General features: G+C 42.5%; 2 protein-coding genes across 4 annotated transcripts in view; both read left to right on the top strand.

Annotated features, from left to right (window-relative positions):
• Nucleotides 1-373: 373 nt before the first annotated feature.
• On the top strand, nt 374-12,622 carry LOC106602392 (uncharacterized). 2 transcript variants are annotated; one of them, XM_014194997.3, is made up of 9 exons: nt 374-746; nt 2,323-2,394; nt 2,533-2,598; nt 2,713-2,772; nt 3,019-3,174; nt 3,532-3,589; nt 6,196-6,272; nt 6,768-6,814; nt 9,945-12,622. In XM_014194997.3, the coding sequence occupies exons 1-8, from the start codon at nt 626-628 to the stop codon at nt 6,800-6,802; spliced, it is 645 nt and encodes a 214-aa protein (XP_014050472.2). In that variant the 5' UTR covers nt 374-625; the 3' UTR covers nt 6,803-6,814; nt 9,945-12,622. The 2 variants fall into 2 exon arrangements, with proteins under 2 accessions (XP_014050472.2, XP_014050471.2); XM_014194996.3 differs by having other exon boundaries at nt 376-746; nt 3,016-3,174.
• Nucleotides 12,623-17,042: 4,420 nt separating this feature from the next.
• Nucleotides 17,043-19,712, top strand: part of LOC106602374 (F-box/WD repeat-containing protein 7) — a 189,949-nt gene continuing 187,279 nt past the window's right edge. For both annotated transcript variants that reach the window (XM_082974176.1, XM_082974175.1), the window contains exon 1: nt 17,043-17,457. The gene's annotated coding sequence lies outside the window, so the exon portion shown is untranslated. The remainder of the gene's footprint in view (nt 17,458-19,712) is intronic.

The following is a 19,712-nucleotide window of genomic DNA, read 5'->3' as shown; positions in this document are numbered from 1 at the left end:
AGGGTATGGGGGAAGGTTAATGAGGTATAACGACATATCCATAGATAGTACTTTCAGAGCTCAATTCTGACCCTGTAAGCGGTTTGAATTCAAATCCAAACAGAAGCTTACCTGGTCCTTCAGGAGACCAGTGTAACAGAGAACAACCACCAGCTGCTCCTTACTGAATGTAACTAAGCAAAACATTTTCCTTTCCTCCATTTAGTAAGTTTGCTGTGCTCTTGCCTTCTCTTTGGTATGCCCCGATTGCTTGAATACCTTAACTGGGAAGTATTTGCTTCAGCAGAGAGCAGAGGCGCTGCCAGGCTTGTGGCTACAAGCACACAGTTAATTGCATCACATCCGCAAGAGTGATCCAGCTGGGTGTGTGTAGCTATGTGGCTGTGTACTCCTTAGGTTTCTCTCTCTCCCTCTCTATTTTTTTTTCTCTCTCTCTCTCTCGCTTCCCTCCCTCCCTCCCTATTTCTCTCTCTCTCCCCCCTCGCCCTCTCTCTCATTCTCTCTCTCCTCCTCCTCTCGGTGAGTCTCTAGGTGAGTCAAAAGCAGCCCTGAATCAGGAAGTAGGATGCCGTGACAGACATTAGTAGGCAGAAGGAAATGGGCACCACCACCACACAATGTCACTATGTCTGCTGCTACTCCTGTCCATGGTAACACAAGGACGAGAGGGAGGAGAGGCCACAGGGAAATGACCCTATCGTCGATCATGTTGCTGCTGGCTGTGACAGCCTGCCTGGCTGGGACTGGTAGGTGTGGACTGTGGATTGGAAAGATCATTTGCCCTTACTGCTCATTGGAAGCATAGAGCTTTCATGGCTTTCTCTACTCTCCTACATTCACTCACTTTCATTACCTGTCTGTTTTCTGGTGTCTCTCTGTTCTCCTCTTTTTTTTCAGTTTGCCTGAGAATGTAATAGTATGCTGAAATGTGGTTTACATTTGCGGGTGGTGGCTGCTGAAATATGTGTGGACACGTTTTATGAAGAGATAGTGAAAGTTCTAGGCCTTTTGACGACATGGTATTCTATCCAGTAGGTCTTACACACTGTTCCTGAGTAACCGTTGCTGTATGGTTACATGTGCCTTTGAGTTGCTTCACAATTGAATATTTGAATAGCTCTCCGAGAGCTTGTTCACTTCTATTCAAACAGATGTTATTGTCTATGTACATTTCTGTTACCTTTCAGTTGTGAAAGAGGCTGCGTTCACATCCCTTCTTGCAACAGGTAGTTAGTTACCAATGATAAGAATCAGCTATAAACACAGTGAAACATTGATGTTCCTGTTTTATTTCAAAAGACCCATCTTCACCAAAAGAACGAGAACATTGTGTTTTGTTAGTAGGAAAAGCGTTAACAGAAACATTTTCGCAATGGCATTACCTAGGCCTAATGGCATTACCTAGGCCTAATGGCATTACCTAGGCCTAATGGCATTACCTAGGCCTAATGGCATTACCTAGGCCTAATGGCAGTTTGTTCCCTCTGTGGTGTATGTTATCTCCATCTGTGTGATACTTCTTTTTAGTTTAAAGAGTCATAGAGTCTACTGCCAGTATATGTGCCTTGCCTTTTTCACTGTAAATACTGGCTGGTAACCAAGGGATATGTTTATTTGGAAGGGTTTTTAATGCCCTGTCCATGTCTCCTCAACACGTTCATTTTGAATTACACTGTACACGCCCAAACATTTACAGTAAGATGTGTCTGTGATGGTTCTTGGAATGTCCGGGGTTAACCTACACAAAGAAAGGTGCTATCTAGGTCCTAAAAGGGTTATTAGGCTGTCCCCATAGGAGAACCCTTTGAAGAACCCTTTTTGGTTCCAGGTAGAACACTTTTGGTTCCAGCTACAGAGGGTTCTACATGGAGCCCAAAGGGGTACTACCTGTAACCAAAAAGGGTTAGCCTATGGGGACAGCTGAAGTACCCCTTTGGAACCCTTTTTTGGAAGAGTGTAAGATACATAGGCCCATTTTGTTAAACATAATTAAGGTCACAGCTCTCAACCAAGTACACTACTGACAGGCCCAAACTCATTCACATCCAAAGATCTGATGACTGTTTAAGCTCCTTTTTCTGGGAAACACTATCATACTATCTGACTCAGTGTAGTTTGCACATAGTGGAGTCTTTCGTGGGTTTTTTATGAATCCCAAATATTCTAAATTGCATAAAACTAGGGTGATGATTTTTTTCCTGGCCAAATTACCCGGGAAAACTCTTGGCTCTCGTTATACAGTAGGCTTGAGGTCAGGTCGTGTTATAATGAAAAACTCCTGGCCCTATGTTGCTTAACCATTGACTCTTTCATTCATTGCAGTGTTCTGCCAGGGTGATGAGGACACAAATACTGTTGAAGAAACACAAACAGAAAATGATGCGGGGTTCTCAGGTGAGCTTTAGCTGTTATCTGCTTCCCCCATGTGCAAACTCCTCCAAAACAACCTGGTGGCAATAGCTCATAACTGTCCATTTCCAACGGGTTTGGCATTAGATGTGCTTGTGTTGATACTTTTCTCAATGTTCCCAGTGATCCCAACTGCAAGTGATGCTACCCCTACACCAGACTCATACCTATCATCTGAGAGTCCTTCAGGTGAGATTACACCTGTCTCCATAACACAATTCCATTACCTGATTTCCATCAGAGCCTTGCATGACAACAACAAAAAGGCCCTCTGGTTTTTCATTTCATTTTATGTCATTTCAGAGGGATATGAGACTGAAGCTGAATCTGGTTCTGGATACAGTCCAGGTGTCCATTTAGAAGGTATATTACATCAGTACATCAGCAATTTGTGACAACTGCTGATGTAAAAGGGGCTTTATAAAATAAACTTGATTGATTTGATTGATTGAACACAAACAACAATACTGATGTAGTGTTAAAGAAAACCGTGTGTTAGAAACGATTATTGAGATGGTGAAAATAACTGCAGAAACATTACAGACAAGCTGGTATTACATCTGTAGCAACATGATCAGTTTCCCACCATGATGGTTCCTCTTCCAGAAGAGGATACTCTCAAATCCTCTGAAGCACCACTGGAGGACAGTCTGAGTCTCACCTTCATCCTGGTTCCTGTTGTGCTGGGGGTCGTGATCATCGCCATGGTAGTGGGCGTAGTCATAATCAACCGCAGATGGAATCGGAAAGAAAAGAGCAATTCTGGTAAGTCGTGAGAACTGTGCTATAGCTGGAAATATGTCCACATGATGAGAAGCAACAGGCGACATGACCCCATTCTCATACACCATGACAGATCTGCTTATGACTAGATGTACTGTACAATTCAGTCGTCCTTTTCATTGCATGGGTACTTTACAACACTATGACATGTGAAAGACTGCTCTGAGTAGGGGTATGTTTAGCTTTGTGCATACTTATTTAGAATAGTGTGTAGGCCTACAGTTGTATACTCAACCACAATACAGTATACAATGTATGAGTGGATATTGTTAATGTACTTTGACATTACTTTATTAGATGGTGCACGATGTTGGCTATAATGATGGTTTCCTATTCCAGATAATGTAGAAGAGGATAAATATTTGCATGGTAGCGATGACACAGAAAACGTTCCAATGTAAGTATTGAACACTGCTCTATGAGTTATATAGTGCATTCTGAAAGTGTTCAGACCCCTTGACTTATTCCACATTTTGTTACATTACAGCCTTATTCTAAAATATATATATATTTTTAAAGTGTATTTCCCTCATCAATCTACACACAATACCACATAATGACAAGGTGAAAACAGGTTTTTAGACATTTTAGCAAAAAACAGCAATCCCTTATTTACATAAGTATATAGACCCTTTGCTATGAGACATCGAAATTGAGCTCAGGTGCATCCTGTTTCCGTTGATCATCCTTGAGATGTTTTTACAACTTGATTGGAGTCCACCTGTGGTAAATTCAATTGATTGGACATGATTTGGAAAGGCATTGAAGGTCCACAAGAACACAGCAGAAATAAATAATGTAAACTGTGCTAATGTGTAGTGAGTTTCACTTACTGCCTAGTACACAAGGGTCCAAAACTGTAAACCTAAAAAAAACACTAAATAGATTCTTAAATGGAAGAGGTTTTGATCAAGACTCTTCCTAGAGCTGGCCGCCCGGCCAAACTGAGCGATCAGGGGAGAAGGGCAAATGTCAGGGAGGTGACCAAGAACCCGATGGTCACTCTGACAGAGCTCCATAGTTCCTCTGTGGAGATGGGAGAACCTTCCAGAAGAACATCCATCTCTGCAGCACTCCACCAACCAGTCCTTTATGGTAGAGTGGCCAGACAGAAGCCACTCCTCAGTAAAAGGCACATGATAACCCATTTGGAGTTTGCCAAACAGTACCTATAGGATTCTCAGACCATAATAAAAAGGATTCTCTGGTCTGATGAAACCAAGATTGAACTCTTTGGCCTGATTGCCAAGTGTCACGTCTGGAGGAAACCTGGCACCATCCCTACGGTGAAGTATGGTGATGGCAGCATCATGCTGTGGGGATGTTTTTAAGCAGCAGGGACTGGAAGACTAGTCAGGATTGAGGGAAAGATGAACGGAGCAAAGTACAGAGAGATCCTTGACGAAAACCTGCTCCAGAGTGCTCAGGACCTCAGACTGGGGCGAAGGTTCACCTTTCAACAGGACAATGACCCTAAGCACACAGCCAAGACAACGCAGGAGTGGCTTCGGGACAAGTCTGAATGTCCTTGAGTGGCCCAGCCAGAGCCCGGACATGAACCCGATCGAATATCTCTGGAGAGACCTAAAAATCCCCAAATACAGGTGTGCCAAGCTTGTAGCGTCATACCCAAGAAGACTCAAGGCTGTAATCACTGCCAAAGGTGTTTCAACAAAGTACTGAGTAAAGGGTCTGAATTTTTTATTTATTTTATTTCACCTTTATTTAACCAGGTAGGCTAGTTGAGAACAAGTTCTCATTTACAACTGCGACCTGGCCAAGATAAAGCCAAGCAGTGTGACACAGACAACAACACAGTTACACATGGAGTAAACAATAACACAAGCCAATAACACAAGCAAGAATACTTACAAGAATACTTATGTAAACGTGATATTTTTTATAAATTTGCAAAGATGTCTAAAAAACTGTTTTTGCTTTGTCGTTATGGGGTATTGTGTGTAGATTGATGAAGGGACAAAACAATTCAATCCATTTTACGGCTGTAAAATATACGGCTGTAACATAACAAAATGTGGAAAAAGTCAAGGGGTCTGAATGCTTTCCGAATGCACTGTATCTAGGCTACTGCTGTCTTGACTGTGCTCTCTATACATTTCAAGTTGCAGTCACTTAAATTCGTATATGGCAGTAAATCCGTTTCCCTTGGTATGATTTTGACCCCACCCTTTCTCGCCTCTGTTTGTTATTTCCTGTTTAGAAAGAAAGGCGTGTGTGTGTGTGTGTGTGTGTGTGTGTGTGTGTGTGTGTGTGTGTGTGTGTGTGTGGTGTGTGGGTGTGTGTGTGTGTGTGTGTGTGCGTGTGTGTGCGTGTGTGCGCGTGTGTGTGTGCGCGTGTGTGTGTGCGCGTGTGCTCTTTTCCTCAACAAGTTGTTTCACACAAACACACACGCACCAGTCTTTCATATCTGACATAAAGTATATAGTCAAGAAGTATCATGTGTGAATCTAAGTGTTTACACATTAGCCTGAGAACACATTAGCCTGCTATGATATGACACCCTGTCCCTGGTAACCAGCCTCCATGTGAGAATGTACGGTATGACTAAGGTATCTTTAGTGGAAGAGACAGACTAACATAAAGGAAATAACCATCAAAAAACAATCTCCTGTCAAAACTTTACACTGCACATGAACGCTTCAGCGCATTGACAGAAAACTGTAATCAGTGACGAGAGCGCCCTCCTGTGAGAGTCAGAAACACTACCACTCAAATGGCCTTGAGTAGAAAATCATGTCAAACGATTGGAGGGAAGGACAGTGCTTATTCAAATACGAACAGTTTTGGGTGGAAATCAGTGAAAAACAGCATATTCCTAAGGAGTTTAATTTGAGACCAGTACATCGTGTGAGAAACCCCTCAAAACGGTGGATGTTTGTATTTTTTCCCCTCTACACTCCCTTCGTTTTAGTCCCTTTATTTTGTCATTTTCGAACGTCAAAACACTAATATGATGGGCTGACTATGTTGGCTGTTTTCCAGGCCCATGTTTGAGGATGATGTCCCCTCTGTGTTGGAGCTGGAGATGGAAGACCTGGAACAGTGGATGAATAAAGATGGTGAGTCATCTAAAAAAAAACTAAAGAAAATGTATAGCAGCCCACTAATAATTGTCTTTGAAAATAATGTATAAGTGGAACAATCTGAGCTGAGGCTGTATATCTTGTCTGTTAGTTGGCAATGGCCGTCCTTGTTCTCCAAGCATTAGACTACTCTTGGTCCACAATAAGAAGATCTGTCTGTTGTAAACTCTGTTGACTACTCACTCCTGTTTTGTAATTGAAATGTGGACATATGTAATCACATGCATTTCCCTGATAAATGCTACTGTGAAAACAGGTTGGTTGAGTATAACTTTTCTCCAATAGAGGGCGCCATTGTATACTTTATTACTGAGCCACTGCAAGTGTGACGATAGCGTTCAAACGTGCACTTTAAATATCTAAGTACATACTGATAGGAAAGCTATTCGTAGACTGTAAATGTCCATATTGTTTGTGATTTACACAGGGATGTTGTATTCGTCACATGAGTTGTCAATTTGTTTTTTTTAGGTGGAGTTCGAATGGACTCTGGACAAGGGATCTAACATGAGATCATGGTAAACATACACCTGTTACTTACTAACACTATAGTAGTCAACTCTACTGTACTTTGCTGTTTATGTAGCAACGCTGCAGGATAAGATAATGGGCTCTATTCAATCTGGATTTACACTTCAATCACGCTTTAACGCTGAATATCTGTAATACGGAATGAATCGAGTCCAAGGTGGTGACTGGTGAATGCGTCAGTCACATCCATCAATGCAACTCAGGAACAGAGAAGGAGGACAGACAGCCTGGTGATGACATAATGTGTTGTCCTGGTGACATAATAACATGACCTGCTGCTGTTGACGTGGGTTACTGTAACATGAAACTCAACAGTCTATCATTTGATTAAGAGAAAGGATCTAGGGTCAGTTTAGCCTTTTAGATCATAATTAATAAGATGGACATGGATGGAGAGACCTGATCCTAGATCAGCACACGTACTCTGTGACACTTTATAAATACAGGCTTTGGTCAGTGGAGGCTTGAAAACAACATGTTTGATGCAGTGGTGCAACTTTTGTTTTAGAAGTGTATCCGGTCGGATAAACACTCCAAACAGCCTACCTGACCGCTCGGAGGCGTCCGTTTTGTATCACATTCCAATGATAAAACTCGGGGGAACAAAAATGCAATTTCAGAATGTGGGGGGGACATGTCCCCTCTGTCCCCATTTGAAAGTTTTGCCCCTTGTTTGATGTATTTGATACCATTCCACTTATTGCGCTCTAGCCATTACCAAGAGCCTGTCCTCCCCAATTAAGGTGCCACCAACCTGCACGTACTATTAATTAAGCTGCCAGTTGAGGACTTGTGAGGCGTCTGTTTCTCAAACTAGGCACTCTAATGTACTTGTCTTCTTGCTCAGTTGTGCACCGGGGCCTCCCACTCCTCTTTCTATTCTGGTTGGAGCCAGTTTGCGCTGTTCTGTGAAGGGAATAGTACACAGCGTGGTACGAGATCTTTGGTTTCTTGGCAATTTCTAGCATGGAATAGCCTTCATTTCTCAGAACAAGAATAGACTGACAAGTTTCAGAAGAAAGGTCTTTGTTTCTGGCCATTTTGAGCCTGTAATCGAACCCACAAATGCTGATGCTCCAGATACTCATCTAGTCTAAAGAAGGACAGTTTTATTGCTTCTTTAATCAGACAACAGTTTTTAGCTGTGCTAACATAATTGCAAAAGGGTTTTCTAGTGATCAATTAGCCTTTTAAAATGTTAAACTAACACAACGTGCCATTGGAACACAGGAGTGATGGTTGCTGATAATGGGCCTCTGTACACCTATGCAGATATTCCATAAAAAATCTGCCGTTTCCAGCTACAATAGTCATTTACAACATTAACAATGTCTACACTGTATTTCTGATCAATTAGATGTTATTTTGATGGACAAAGAATGTGCTTTTCTTTCAAAAACAAGGACATTTCAAAAGTGACCCCACATTTTTGAACGGTAGTGTACATACTCATCATGCAGAGGTATTTATCCTTTATTTAACTAGGAAAATCAGTTAAGAACAAATTCTTATTTACAATGACGGCCAAACCCAGACAACGCTGGGACAATTGTGCGCCGCCCTATGGGACTCTCAATCACAGCCAGATGTAATATAGCCTGGATTCGAACCAGGGATTGCAGTGACCTTTCTTGCACTGAGACGCTGTGTCTTAGACCGCTGCGCCACTCGGGAGCCCAATTTATCGACAGTCATTTGTGTTTTTTTTGGGGGGTGGTTGTATTTTACTCTGTTTTTCTCCCCAATTTCATGATATCCAATTGCGATCCAATTACTATCTTGTCTCATCGCTGCAACTCCATAACAGGCTCGGGAGAGGCAAAGGTCGAGTCATGCGTCCTCCGAAACATGATCCGCCAAACCGCACTTCTTAACAACCGCCCGCCTAACCCGGAAGCCAGCTGCACCAATTTGTCGGAGGAAACACTGCTCAACTGACGACCGAAGTCAGCCTGCAGTCGCCCGGCCCACCACAACAGTAATTTCTGTTCCCCCTGCATAGTTTGTTTTGATACGTGGTGGCCACGCACACACACACACACACACATACACACACATACACACACAAATACAGATACAGAGCGAGACAGAGTCTCACATACTCCCACACATGCTTCTATTATCTCTCTGACACACACACACACACACACACACACACACACACACACACACACACACACACACACACACACACCGCACAGAAATATACACATGACTGCACAAACACATACCTCACTTACTGACATAAGGGCACACACACAGTGACTGCTGAACTCTGTCCCCTAGTCCTCCTCCGTACCCATCGTAACCTTCTAACCCTCTGAAGCAGGAAGAGTCCTGACATCTGTTAGCGATTACCACAGGCATGCATGGAAGTGTGGCGCAACAGGGCGTAGGGATGGCCCCTTGGTCTCTCTCTCAGAAAGGCTGGGAGGGTCAAGGTCCATTAGACTAGCTGTGAGCTCACGTCATTCACACACAGCTTTTTTCCCCCAGAGTTCTGTTGGTTTGCAGCGTGCCATAAGGGTGGAGGGTCATAGACTACTCTCAGTTAACTGTGTAGGGCAGGCCTACTGTAGACCAGTGGAGGCTGGTGGGAGGAGCTATTTGGAGGACGGGCTCATTGTAATGGCTGGAATGTAATAAATGGAACGGTATAAAACACATCAAACATATGGAAACCACATTTTTGACTCCGTTCCATGTATTCCATTCCAGCCATTACAATGAGCCCGTCCTCCTATAGCTCCTCCCACCAGCCTCCACTACTGTAGACAGCATGCCCTATTGTAGACCTACTGTAACAACATAAAAATCAACTGTAAATATCTGTTGTTTCCAATGGGGGATTTATTGACAGTTTGGTGTAGACTAGAGGATCAACATGCCAGCTATTATTGTATCTGATTGTGGAATGACATCATTCTCATTCCTTCCCAAGGACATTTGGCTTGTGAGTTACATACTGTAGGTCAGAGGGTCTGGTGTGACAACCAAACGAATGTTAAAACATCACGTCACTCCTTCCAATGAAGGATGTTATTCTATTGATTGTATGAACATGTACTGTACTGTACGTAGTCACATGACCTCTCCCTGTCTGTCTGTCTCCTCTAGGCTAGTCCCTAAAGAGTCATGGAGTCAGTCAATTCTCTCTCCCAACCGTCCTCTTGCTGTACTGCCGGTGACAAAGGACATTTCCCCAGCGCAGGGAAGGACATTCTGTGACCCAGCAGCACTGTAGGCTTCTTCTATTCATGTCAATGTCAAAGCAACGTCATCAACAGACCACATTGACAACAAGGAAGCAACACCTCCACCAAGGTGACTGCAAAAAACAGGAAATGCTGAATTTATTTTCCATTTCAGCATAAACAAAAGACAAGTAACAATAAATGCACAAGTTAAACCTTTTTAGAACGTAACATCTTAAAATCTGCGCAGTCCACCCTCAAATGTGCTGTGGTATAGACTCTATGGAGAAACTACACGGATCCTGATTGTGGTCGGCCTAATAATGAAAGCTTTTTGGAACGCCCTCAACTCAGTACTGTGCCTTTTAGTCTTTGTTTCAAGTTCATATACACTTTTTATGTGATTGTTTTATTGTCTTTTGTATTCAGCTGTCATGCAGTGAGAGAGGGAATCAGTGAGAGAGGAAGGAGTAAAACACAGGAGGTTGGTGACACCTTAATTGAGGAGGACGGGCTCGGGGTAATGGCTGGAGCAGAATGAGTGGAATGGTATCAAATACATCAGACACTTGGTTTCCATGCGTTTGACGCCATTCCATTCGCTCCGTTCCAGCCATTATTATGAGCTGTCCTACCTTCAGCAGCCTCCTGTGGAGTAAAAATGCTAAAACTATTGCTGAAAGCAGGTGTCGGTAGCCATGTTCTGACACCCAGACAACAATATCAGAACTTGACCTCTATAGATCCTACAGTCCCTCCCCTTTACAACATAAACACATATTCCATGCCCACAGTAAAGCCATACCAGATGGTATATATCCTTATTCCAACGGCCAACTAACCCAGTCCCATGATAGATATGATGGCTTTAACCCAATCCCATGATAGATATGATGGCTCTAACCCAGTCCCATGATAGATATGATGGCTCTAACCCAGTCCCATGATAGATATGATGGCTCTAACCCAGTCCCATGATAGATATGATGGCTTTAACCCAGTCCCATGATAGATATGATGGCTTTAACCCAGTCCCATGATAGATATGATGGCTTTAACCCAGTCCCATGATAGATATGATGGCTCTAACCCAGTCCCATGATAGATATGATGGCTTTAACCCAGTCCCATGATAGATATGATGGCTTTAACCCAGTCCCATGATAGATATGATGGCTTTAACCCAGTCCCATGATAGATATGATGGCTTTAACCCAGTCCCATGATAGATATGATGGCTTTAACCCAGTCCCATGATAGATATGATGGCTTTAACCCAGTCCCATGATAGATATGATGGCTTTAACCCAGTCCCATGATAGATATGATGGCTTTAACCCAATCCCATGATAGATATGATGGCTTTAACCCAGTCCCATGATAGATATGATGGCTTTAACCCAGTCCCATGATAGATATGATGGCTTTAACCCAGTCCCATGATAGATATGATGGCTCTAACCCAGTCCCATGATAGATATGATGGCTTTAACCCAGTCCCATGATAGATATGATGGCTCTAACCCAGTCCCATGATAGATATGATGGCTCTAACCCAGTCCCATGATAGATATGATGGCTCTAACCCAGTCCCATGATAGATATGATGGCTTTAACCCAGTCCCATGATAGATATGATGGCTCTAACCCAGTCCCATGATAGATATGATGGCTCAACAAATGTTTATGCTAAAGACTAGCTAGTGTCTCCTCTCCTCTGCTCTGTCCCTTCTGGTTGTAGTACACAGACTGCATGTGGATCTATCTCTCTGTCTCTCTTTCACTCTCTCTCTGTCCCTCTCTCTCTCTCTCTCTCTCTCTCTCTCTCTCGTCTCTCTCTCTCTTTCACTCTCTCTCATTCTCTCTCTGTCTCTCTCTTTGTCTCTCTCTGTCTCTCTCGCTCACAAACTCCCGACTCTAATTACGAAACCCTGCCTATTGTTTTATGCATGAGATAACTGAGAACTGCTGGTACACTGCTTTGCTTTGGTTCATGTGCATCACGCAATGCTAAAGCTGTTTAGAATTCAAGAGGGATTAGGGAAGGTAATTTCTGAGATAGAGTCCAAATTTCAGTTGGGTTGTTATATACAGTGACTGTCTTGTGATGTTTTGTTTTCCATGATTTTCTTTGAGAAACAGTATTTCACAATTACTGTCATTACTTCCAAAGCATGTCATTCCTGTTGATGGTACACTGTCTTTCATTGGTTGAATATGTTTTTCCTCCAATGATAGTGGTGTTGTTGATATGCAATCTGAATCTACAAATTCTCGTCACATCGATGTATAAATGTTATGCTCAGCTCTATGTGGCAGATAATCAGTATTTTGCAGTAACTTTCATTGTAAATATGTGGAAGATATTTTTTTTACTCGCATGTATATTTTTTAAATGTGTATATTGTGCTTGATTTGATACAAATATTGATATAGGAGTGAATTTGGTCCCTCAATCTCTGTTAGGTCCTCATACTTGTCAGTATCCAAGTGTTACAGCATTAGTTATTGTAATAAAGAGTAATAATTTCAATAAGGAACCAACTGTCCAGCCAATATATTTGCATATTTGTAAATCATCAATAAATCTGTGACGCGCTATTTTGTTTGTGTGCGCGTACCCATTCATGTGTGCCACTTCGTCTGTCCTTGAATGCATCACAGGAGGTTGGTGGCACCTTAATTGGGGAGGACGGACTCGTGGCTGGAGCGGAATTGGTGGAACGGTATCAAACACATCAAACACATGGTTTCCATGTGCTAGATGCCATTCCATTTGCTCCGTTCCACCCATTATTATGAGCCGTCCTCCCCTCAGCAGCCCCCACTGGTGTGCGTGTGTGGTAGAGCCAGAAACCCATCCCCCATCACCCTCTCTCTACCCTCTCTTCCCTCCATATACCTGATGGACACTCATTGGATGGTAATGGGATTCATATTAGAGGAGGCTGGCGAAGAGCAGCAAGGACAGATATCCTGGAAAGCAATGCATATCAATAAGGAATAAACGCCAGGAGAAATGGACTCGCTATTCTCCCTCCTCTCTCTCGTTACAACGTTACCAATGTACTGTCTGAAAATACAGCTCAAGGTCTCCCGCCAGTCTTTCTGCTTTTCACCTGGACAGTTATAGTGCCAGTATATGGCATATAAACATGTTTTATCTCTTTAGATCATTGAAACATCTGCCGTTTTTTTGACGAGTGTCTAGAGGAGACCTTTAAAAGTCATTTAAGAAGTCTATATATCTACTTTATAAATATGTCTTGAGTGAAGGAGGTTGGGGGGGGGGCAGGGCGGAGGGTTAAAGTGTCTCCTCCATATTTTCTTTGTACCCATATGTCACTATAAATGAAGTTAAATAAACATTTGATCAAAAAAGAAATTAATCTGTCTTGTCAGATTTATCTGATATAGTTTGGGCTCCCGAGTGGCGCAGTGGTCTAAGGCACTGTATCTCTGTGAAAGCGGTGTCACTACAGTCCCTGGTTTGAGTCCAGGCTTTATCACATCCGGCCGTGATTGGGAGTCCCATAGGGTGGTGAACACTTGGCCCAGCGTTGTCTGGGGTAGGCCGTCATTGTTAAATAAGAATTTGTTCTTTACTGACTTGCCTAGTTAAATAAATAAACATCTAGTCGATATAGCACTGCATGTGTTGGTACTCTACTGCACACCCAGGGAAAGGTTGCCCCTAAATATTACTTCACCTGATTCTGAACTTACTGTAATTGTTAACAGTTGAAATGCAAAACTGATCACAGATCAGCTAATAACTATTATACTACCACATATTACACTGAACTGGTAGTTGACCTCAGCTTCATATGTAACCTTCATGACAGCAGTGTATGGTAGTTGACCTCAGACTGCTTCATATGTAACCTTCATGACAGCAGTGTATGGTAGTTGACCTCAGACTGCTTCATATGTAACCTTCATGACAGCAGTGTATGTGAAAATATGAAGGGCATTTCCAGGGCTGTGAGCATTGTTCTTACAATCAGAGCTGGATTCTGGTTGCACTGGTTTGTGTCGTGTCTTTGCACTGGTTTGTGTCGTGTCTTTGTACGTAGCAGAAAGGTGATCTGACACAACCTAAACATGACTTAAGCCTAATGTTGACACTCACTGATATCAGACAAAGGCCACTTAAAATAAACAGATGAGATAATCCAAAGAGATAGGAGACGAGCCAAGATGACAAGACAACTTCTTGTGGGTGAGAAAAATAGAAGACAAGATGATTAGCTAGAAGAGTTCTTCTGAGAATTGGGGCAAATTACAAATAACTTTTCTTTATACAGATGATACATTTTAGTCATTTAGCAGATGCTCATATCCAGAGCGACTTACAGTAGTGAATGCATACATTTCATAAAACATTTTTATCCGTACTGGTCCCCCGTGGGAATCGAACCCACAACCCTGGCGTTGCAAACACCATGCTCTAACAACTGAGCCACATGGGACCGATACAGTATCTATTCATGGGAAACTAATAAGCGAATCTACAGACTGATGAATGACGATTCACAGAGATAGATACATCTCTCTGAGATATCAATACATTCATCAAGTCAGCCTTCTGTTTTGTCTGTGTTCATTCTGCTCTGCCAGAGCAGAAAAATATATTTATCTGAAATCCCATGAAATCTGTGATATCAACACTGTACATTCAATTCAAATGCGATACCAGGTTTCTGTTTCTCTCTCTGTGTTCACTATCCTCAGTCTGTTCTGCCCTGTACTGGATCCATGGCTTACTGTAGTGCACTGTATCATTATCTGGCCTGAGCCATTGTTACTGTCACATCCAATCAATTCTCTCTCTCAGCCACACAGTCAGCCATGTTTTCCTTTTCCAGAGAGGCTGCGGTGTTCTGAGGCGACCTCTTTCTCATCTCTTCATCTCTCTGTTTGTGTGTGGCTTATCTATGCTACCTACTACACTGAACCAGTGGGCAGAGGGTAATCACACACAGCCACAGTACACACCGGGGAAACAGATGTGTGTGTGTGAAACAGAGAAAGTGTGTGTGCGGTATCATCCTCTATGATAGTGACACACTTTGCCTCCAGGCCTAGGCCCTCTTGACGAGTCGTGTCCGGCGAGAAGAGAAAAGCCCCCTTCCTTCCCGCACTCATCATCAAAGATATGAGATCTCACACTGCACTATGCTGCTGCTGTGTGTGTGGCACGCACGCCCGATGAGCAACACATGATCCTTTCCCAGCAATACTGGGTTAACCCTTTCATTCACAGCAAGAAAACCTGATGCAGCCAACTGAGCTATATTCTTCCTCTGTGAGCTCATTTAACTACTGCACAGGGAAAGGCCTGTGCAGAGCAAAGAAGTTTCCTGAATGTGGGAAAGCTTTGCATTATTATGATGAAACCCACTTTCCATCCATCATTACACAGACTAGCCACATGACCACCATCCAACCTAATGGTCAGCAGACAACAGCAGTTATCCATCACTGACTGTGACCCTCTATTTCTCAACACAACACAGCAGCCCATCAATGGACATTGGGTGTGTGTCAAACTATAAACTCTGCGGGCCTGGAAATACCTCGGCGCATGTCGAGACTCTGTTCAGACTTTGTGAGCGAGATGAAAGACATCTGGGATTTGTCATTGGTCTTTAAAAAACATATGATGCAAATAGAATGGGAAGCCTTGTCTATTTCTGAGAGCAGAGTTATGATTTGTAAGAAAAAGGCACAATGAGAATGCACAGGCCAGGCCCAATTCCAGTGAGTGTCTTAACAGCCAAACGTGGCTGGACACTCTCCAGCAGCACTGGTCTGGATGCTAGTGGTGGAGCAGTCATAGAAACAGATGGAAGCCATTTGTTGTGGGGTTTTTTTCTCTGTAGCTGTGGTCTGGACAGCCTAGCCTAGGCTCCATGTTAATCAGAGTAATGTGTGCAGTTATGTGAGGAATATCGCTGTGTAAATTGAGAATCGTCACAGCAATAAGCTGTCCTGTTGTGTCCCTGTCCAGAGGTTTAACATACAGAGCTGACATTCTGTCATTGATGGATTCCTGCCGATTCCTGCCGATTCTAAATGTTCTATGGAGTCTGGGTCTGTCCCGAGACATATAGGATGTTAGCGTTATTAATTTCCCCTCATATTCCGCAACTCTATGTTGCCTGATGCGATGTGGTCTAAACATATAACTCCAACTAAGCCTTTGGTATTTCAATGTGAAAACTAATATGACCATACTGATTCCTCTGACTTTGTCTGGATACTCAAATAAACCTAATGTACTATTAGAATATGAAGACAGACAAGTCAGAGGGACTTTTCAATTTCCACATAAGGATTCCCTGCGTGTGGAGGTTTCAACTGCCAGGCTGCTCTGCTATCCACGGAGGGTCTTAGTTTATTTGTGTCTGCCTGGCCTGGAAAAGCTCTCCCTCACTCACTCTCACTCTGAGGCATATTTTTCAGCTTTCGTTGGCTCAGTGCCAGTGTCAATTCCATGCTCCTCAGAATCACATTCTTTGGCGCTTAGTGATATCTCAGGCCTTCAGACTAGCTCCCCCTGGCAGATTAAGATACAGGACATGGAAATGACCGTAAAACAAAGCAAAACAATGGCTGTGCTAGACACTGGTCCAGGAAATTGTGTTATGCTCAAATTGGTTGGTATGAATCTCCTGGGTTTTTCCACACAGATGCATTTCAAGTTTCAAGTTGTATTAGTCATATGTACTGGATTCACATGGTATACACCATCCAACGAAAAGCAACAATAAAAAATTATAAAAGATACAAACATAAAGTGCACAATCACACACACTTTGTATGAAATATAAGAAACAGTAGCTAATAGACTGGACCAATTATATGAAAACAATCATATTCATTATAATAACTACCCTACACAGTACAGGTTCAAGCAACTATTTCGGACGTAACATGTTTGCGTCGTTCTATAAAAAAATTGGGGTATCGTCATCATCCTGCGACTACCAACTCTCTACTAGTCAGTGAACGGAGAACCGAGAGCACTATCGCTTGAGGTAGCGGAGAGCATCAAGCGGATAAACTCTGTCTAATTTTCAGCTAATTCCCCTTCAGTGCTGGTCGGACACGGACCATATACCATCCCCGAGTGGATTTTTTTTGTCTGTGGGTGACCCGAACTGTTGGACGAATTGAAAAATATTATAATTTGGCGTCGTATCTAAGCAGAAACGAAAGTATTGAGAGTGGTATCCGAGGTTAGCCAGTTGGCTAACTGGGAAGGTTGCCTAGCTAGCTACTGCTGAGAAAATACGAAGCGGAGGGAGACTACAGCGGCAAAAAGGGCCAACGACGTGAGCTGTATCCTGAAGAGGAGCTCTCCGTTTTTCTGGACACATCAAGAGGAGTCGGAGTCCATTTTGCTGTGTTCTACTCTGATACTTTCGGAGGTAAGAAGTACAAGGAAACGGATGGTCCCGGCGTAGAATTCGTTACAATAGAGCGGTGGGCCAGACAGTCAGCGGCGGAATGGTTATCTAACTTTAGCGAGATAGCTAGCAATCCCTTGCTAACCAGCTGCAAAAGTGTTTTTTACTAAATTATGCTATTTGTAAACATCAGCTTTGCATATACATTGAGAACGAATTAAATGTGTTAAACTGTGTTTTCAGACGCAACGAAACGGATACATTTGTTATAAATAACATGACCACCTTGACCTAGCTAATGAGGCTAGCTAGCTAATGTAGTCCATATCGGCTAACGTTAGTGGCTAGCTACCAACCATCTGCTGGACTTTAACTAGCACTAGCTAGCTATCTTGCTGGCTGACAAGAAAACACTTTCATTGCACGAAAAACAAGTCTTACGTTGTTTATTTTGCTTGTTTTGTTTCGAGAGTATGCTAACGTTATGTTAGTGTTGACTTATAATTTCAGTGATTCGCTGGAGAGTGAGTTAGCTATCCAACTAGATTGCACCGCACTCTAAATCAAGCTAGCTAGCCAGTCTCCTTTTGTTATGCTAATGCGAGTCATCCAATTTCTGATAGCATAACATCCTGACTTACTCGCTACAACACAGCATGCGAGCACAATAACGTTTCGTTTGTAAGAGCTGACTTTTTAGTTCGATACCTTCGCAAGCTAACGTTTATCGGATTGTACTTTATCAAATTTTATTTTGCACATGCTCCTGGCTATGGCATCAGTCAGAGAACGTAGAAATTCCAGATTATCAAGCGAGGATAACAAATGCAAAAAGAAACACGTGCTAACTATACATCTAGCTAATACAGCAATATCTGCACACCTAGGCAAAACGTCCAAGCACAGCGAGTTCTCATATTGGCTAGTTATGTGTTTAAATTGACAGAAATAATATTGTTGTCACTTTAAGATGTTCTGTTTACGTAACCTGTATGGGTAGCGTTGCAAATGTATCAAAATAACCTAGATATCACACCGGAATAGTTACAAAAACTAGCCAAAGTGTGCACGGTCCCATTAAAATGATGGGGAGGGAGAGATGGGTTAGGTTTGGTGTGCGGTTTTGAGGTAACTGCTGTTACCATCCCAGTATCACTAACCATACTTGACTGAGTTGCCACAGTGAATCAAGTAAAGTAAACGGTGCATTTCAAAACTTGATGTCTACTCTTATGAAAGACTATAGGGTGTCATTTCGGCAATACCTGCATTTTCTTATGTAATCACTATTGTCAAATGTATTATTGTTCTTCCTGTATGTGACATTTTCCTTATGAAATGTACCTGATGACTCCTCTCTAACAACTGTAAGGATATGTGATGCAGCACATCAGTTGAATAGTCTTTTCAACTGCGTTTCTCCCCTAACAAATCTGGGCCCCATGAATAGCTACCTAGTAGTTTCTCAAAATAAAGGTGTTTGCCTATAACAAAGTATTGTCCTACATACTGCTTGTCTCTACAGCTAGTTTCTTTCTTCTCAAGACTTGGTGCTGAGGGTTCTCATGCAATCTTGACAGTTCAGTGTGGTCCCTTTTTGTGTTGTCCCCTGCACAAGACATAATAAAGTTAAATTAAAAGTAGGAAAGCAAGATAAAGGAAACCCTTTTCTTTTCCTGCTCAAATAATTCCTTTTAACACTCCCTCTGTGCTCTCCTCTTGCTCTCTTTCTCCCTCTGTCTTCATAAGGCTTATAGCCTCTGCTCTCTCCCTGCACAGTGAGTCCTCAATAACTCCTCGGAGCTCAGGCCCTCCACAGACTAACAGAATGGAAGAAGAGAGAGAGAAGGCCCTTAAGGACTCCAAGAGATATATATATAAAACAGTGCAGTACTCTCCTCTCTAATGAAAGCCAGAAAGTGGGACAACCGAAGGTTTTTTTTTCTCTGAACAACAGCTTTTTTTCACACTGATTGTGGTGGTGATATAGAGTGTTGGTAAGAGATGAGTAATGGAACACATTCATGTTCATTAATCCAAATTGTTTATGTGGACTGGCTGGATGTTTCTTTGAGGGCCTGGTTATTAAATTGTCCACTCATTTAATACCCTCTGGTGTCGAGTGGTTATTTATCCAAGAGGGTTTGCATCATGCTCTTACAGCCATGCAACTAACAGATAACAAAATCACTGCTGCAGCTCTTACGGCATAAAAACATGTACACACACAATTCTCTCAGTACAGTTTGTGCTTGGAATTACCAAGGTGATACTGC

This window comes from Salmo salar, chromosome 04 (assembly GCF_965601325.2).
Source record: "Salmo salar chromosome 04, fSalSal1, whole genome shotgun sequence".
In the NCBI taxonomy this organism is placed as follows: Eukaryota; Metazoa; Chordata; class Actinopteri; order Salmoniformes; family Salmonidae; genus Salmo; species Salmo salar.
Note: the sequence above shows the minus strand (reverse complement) of the source record. Positions and strands in the feature narration are given on the sequence as shown.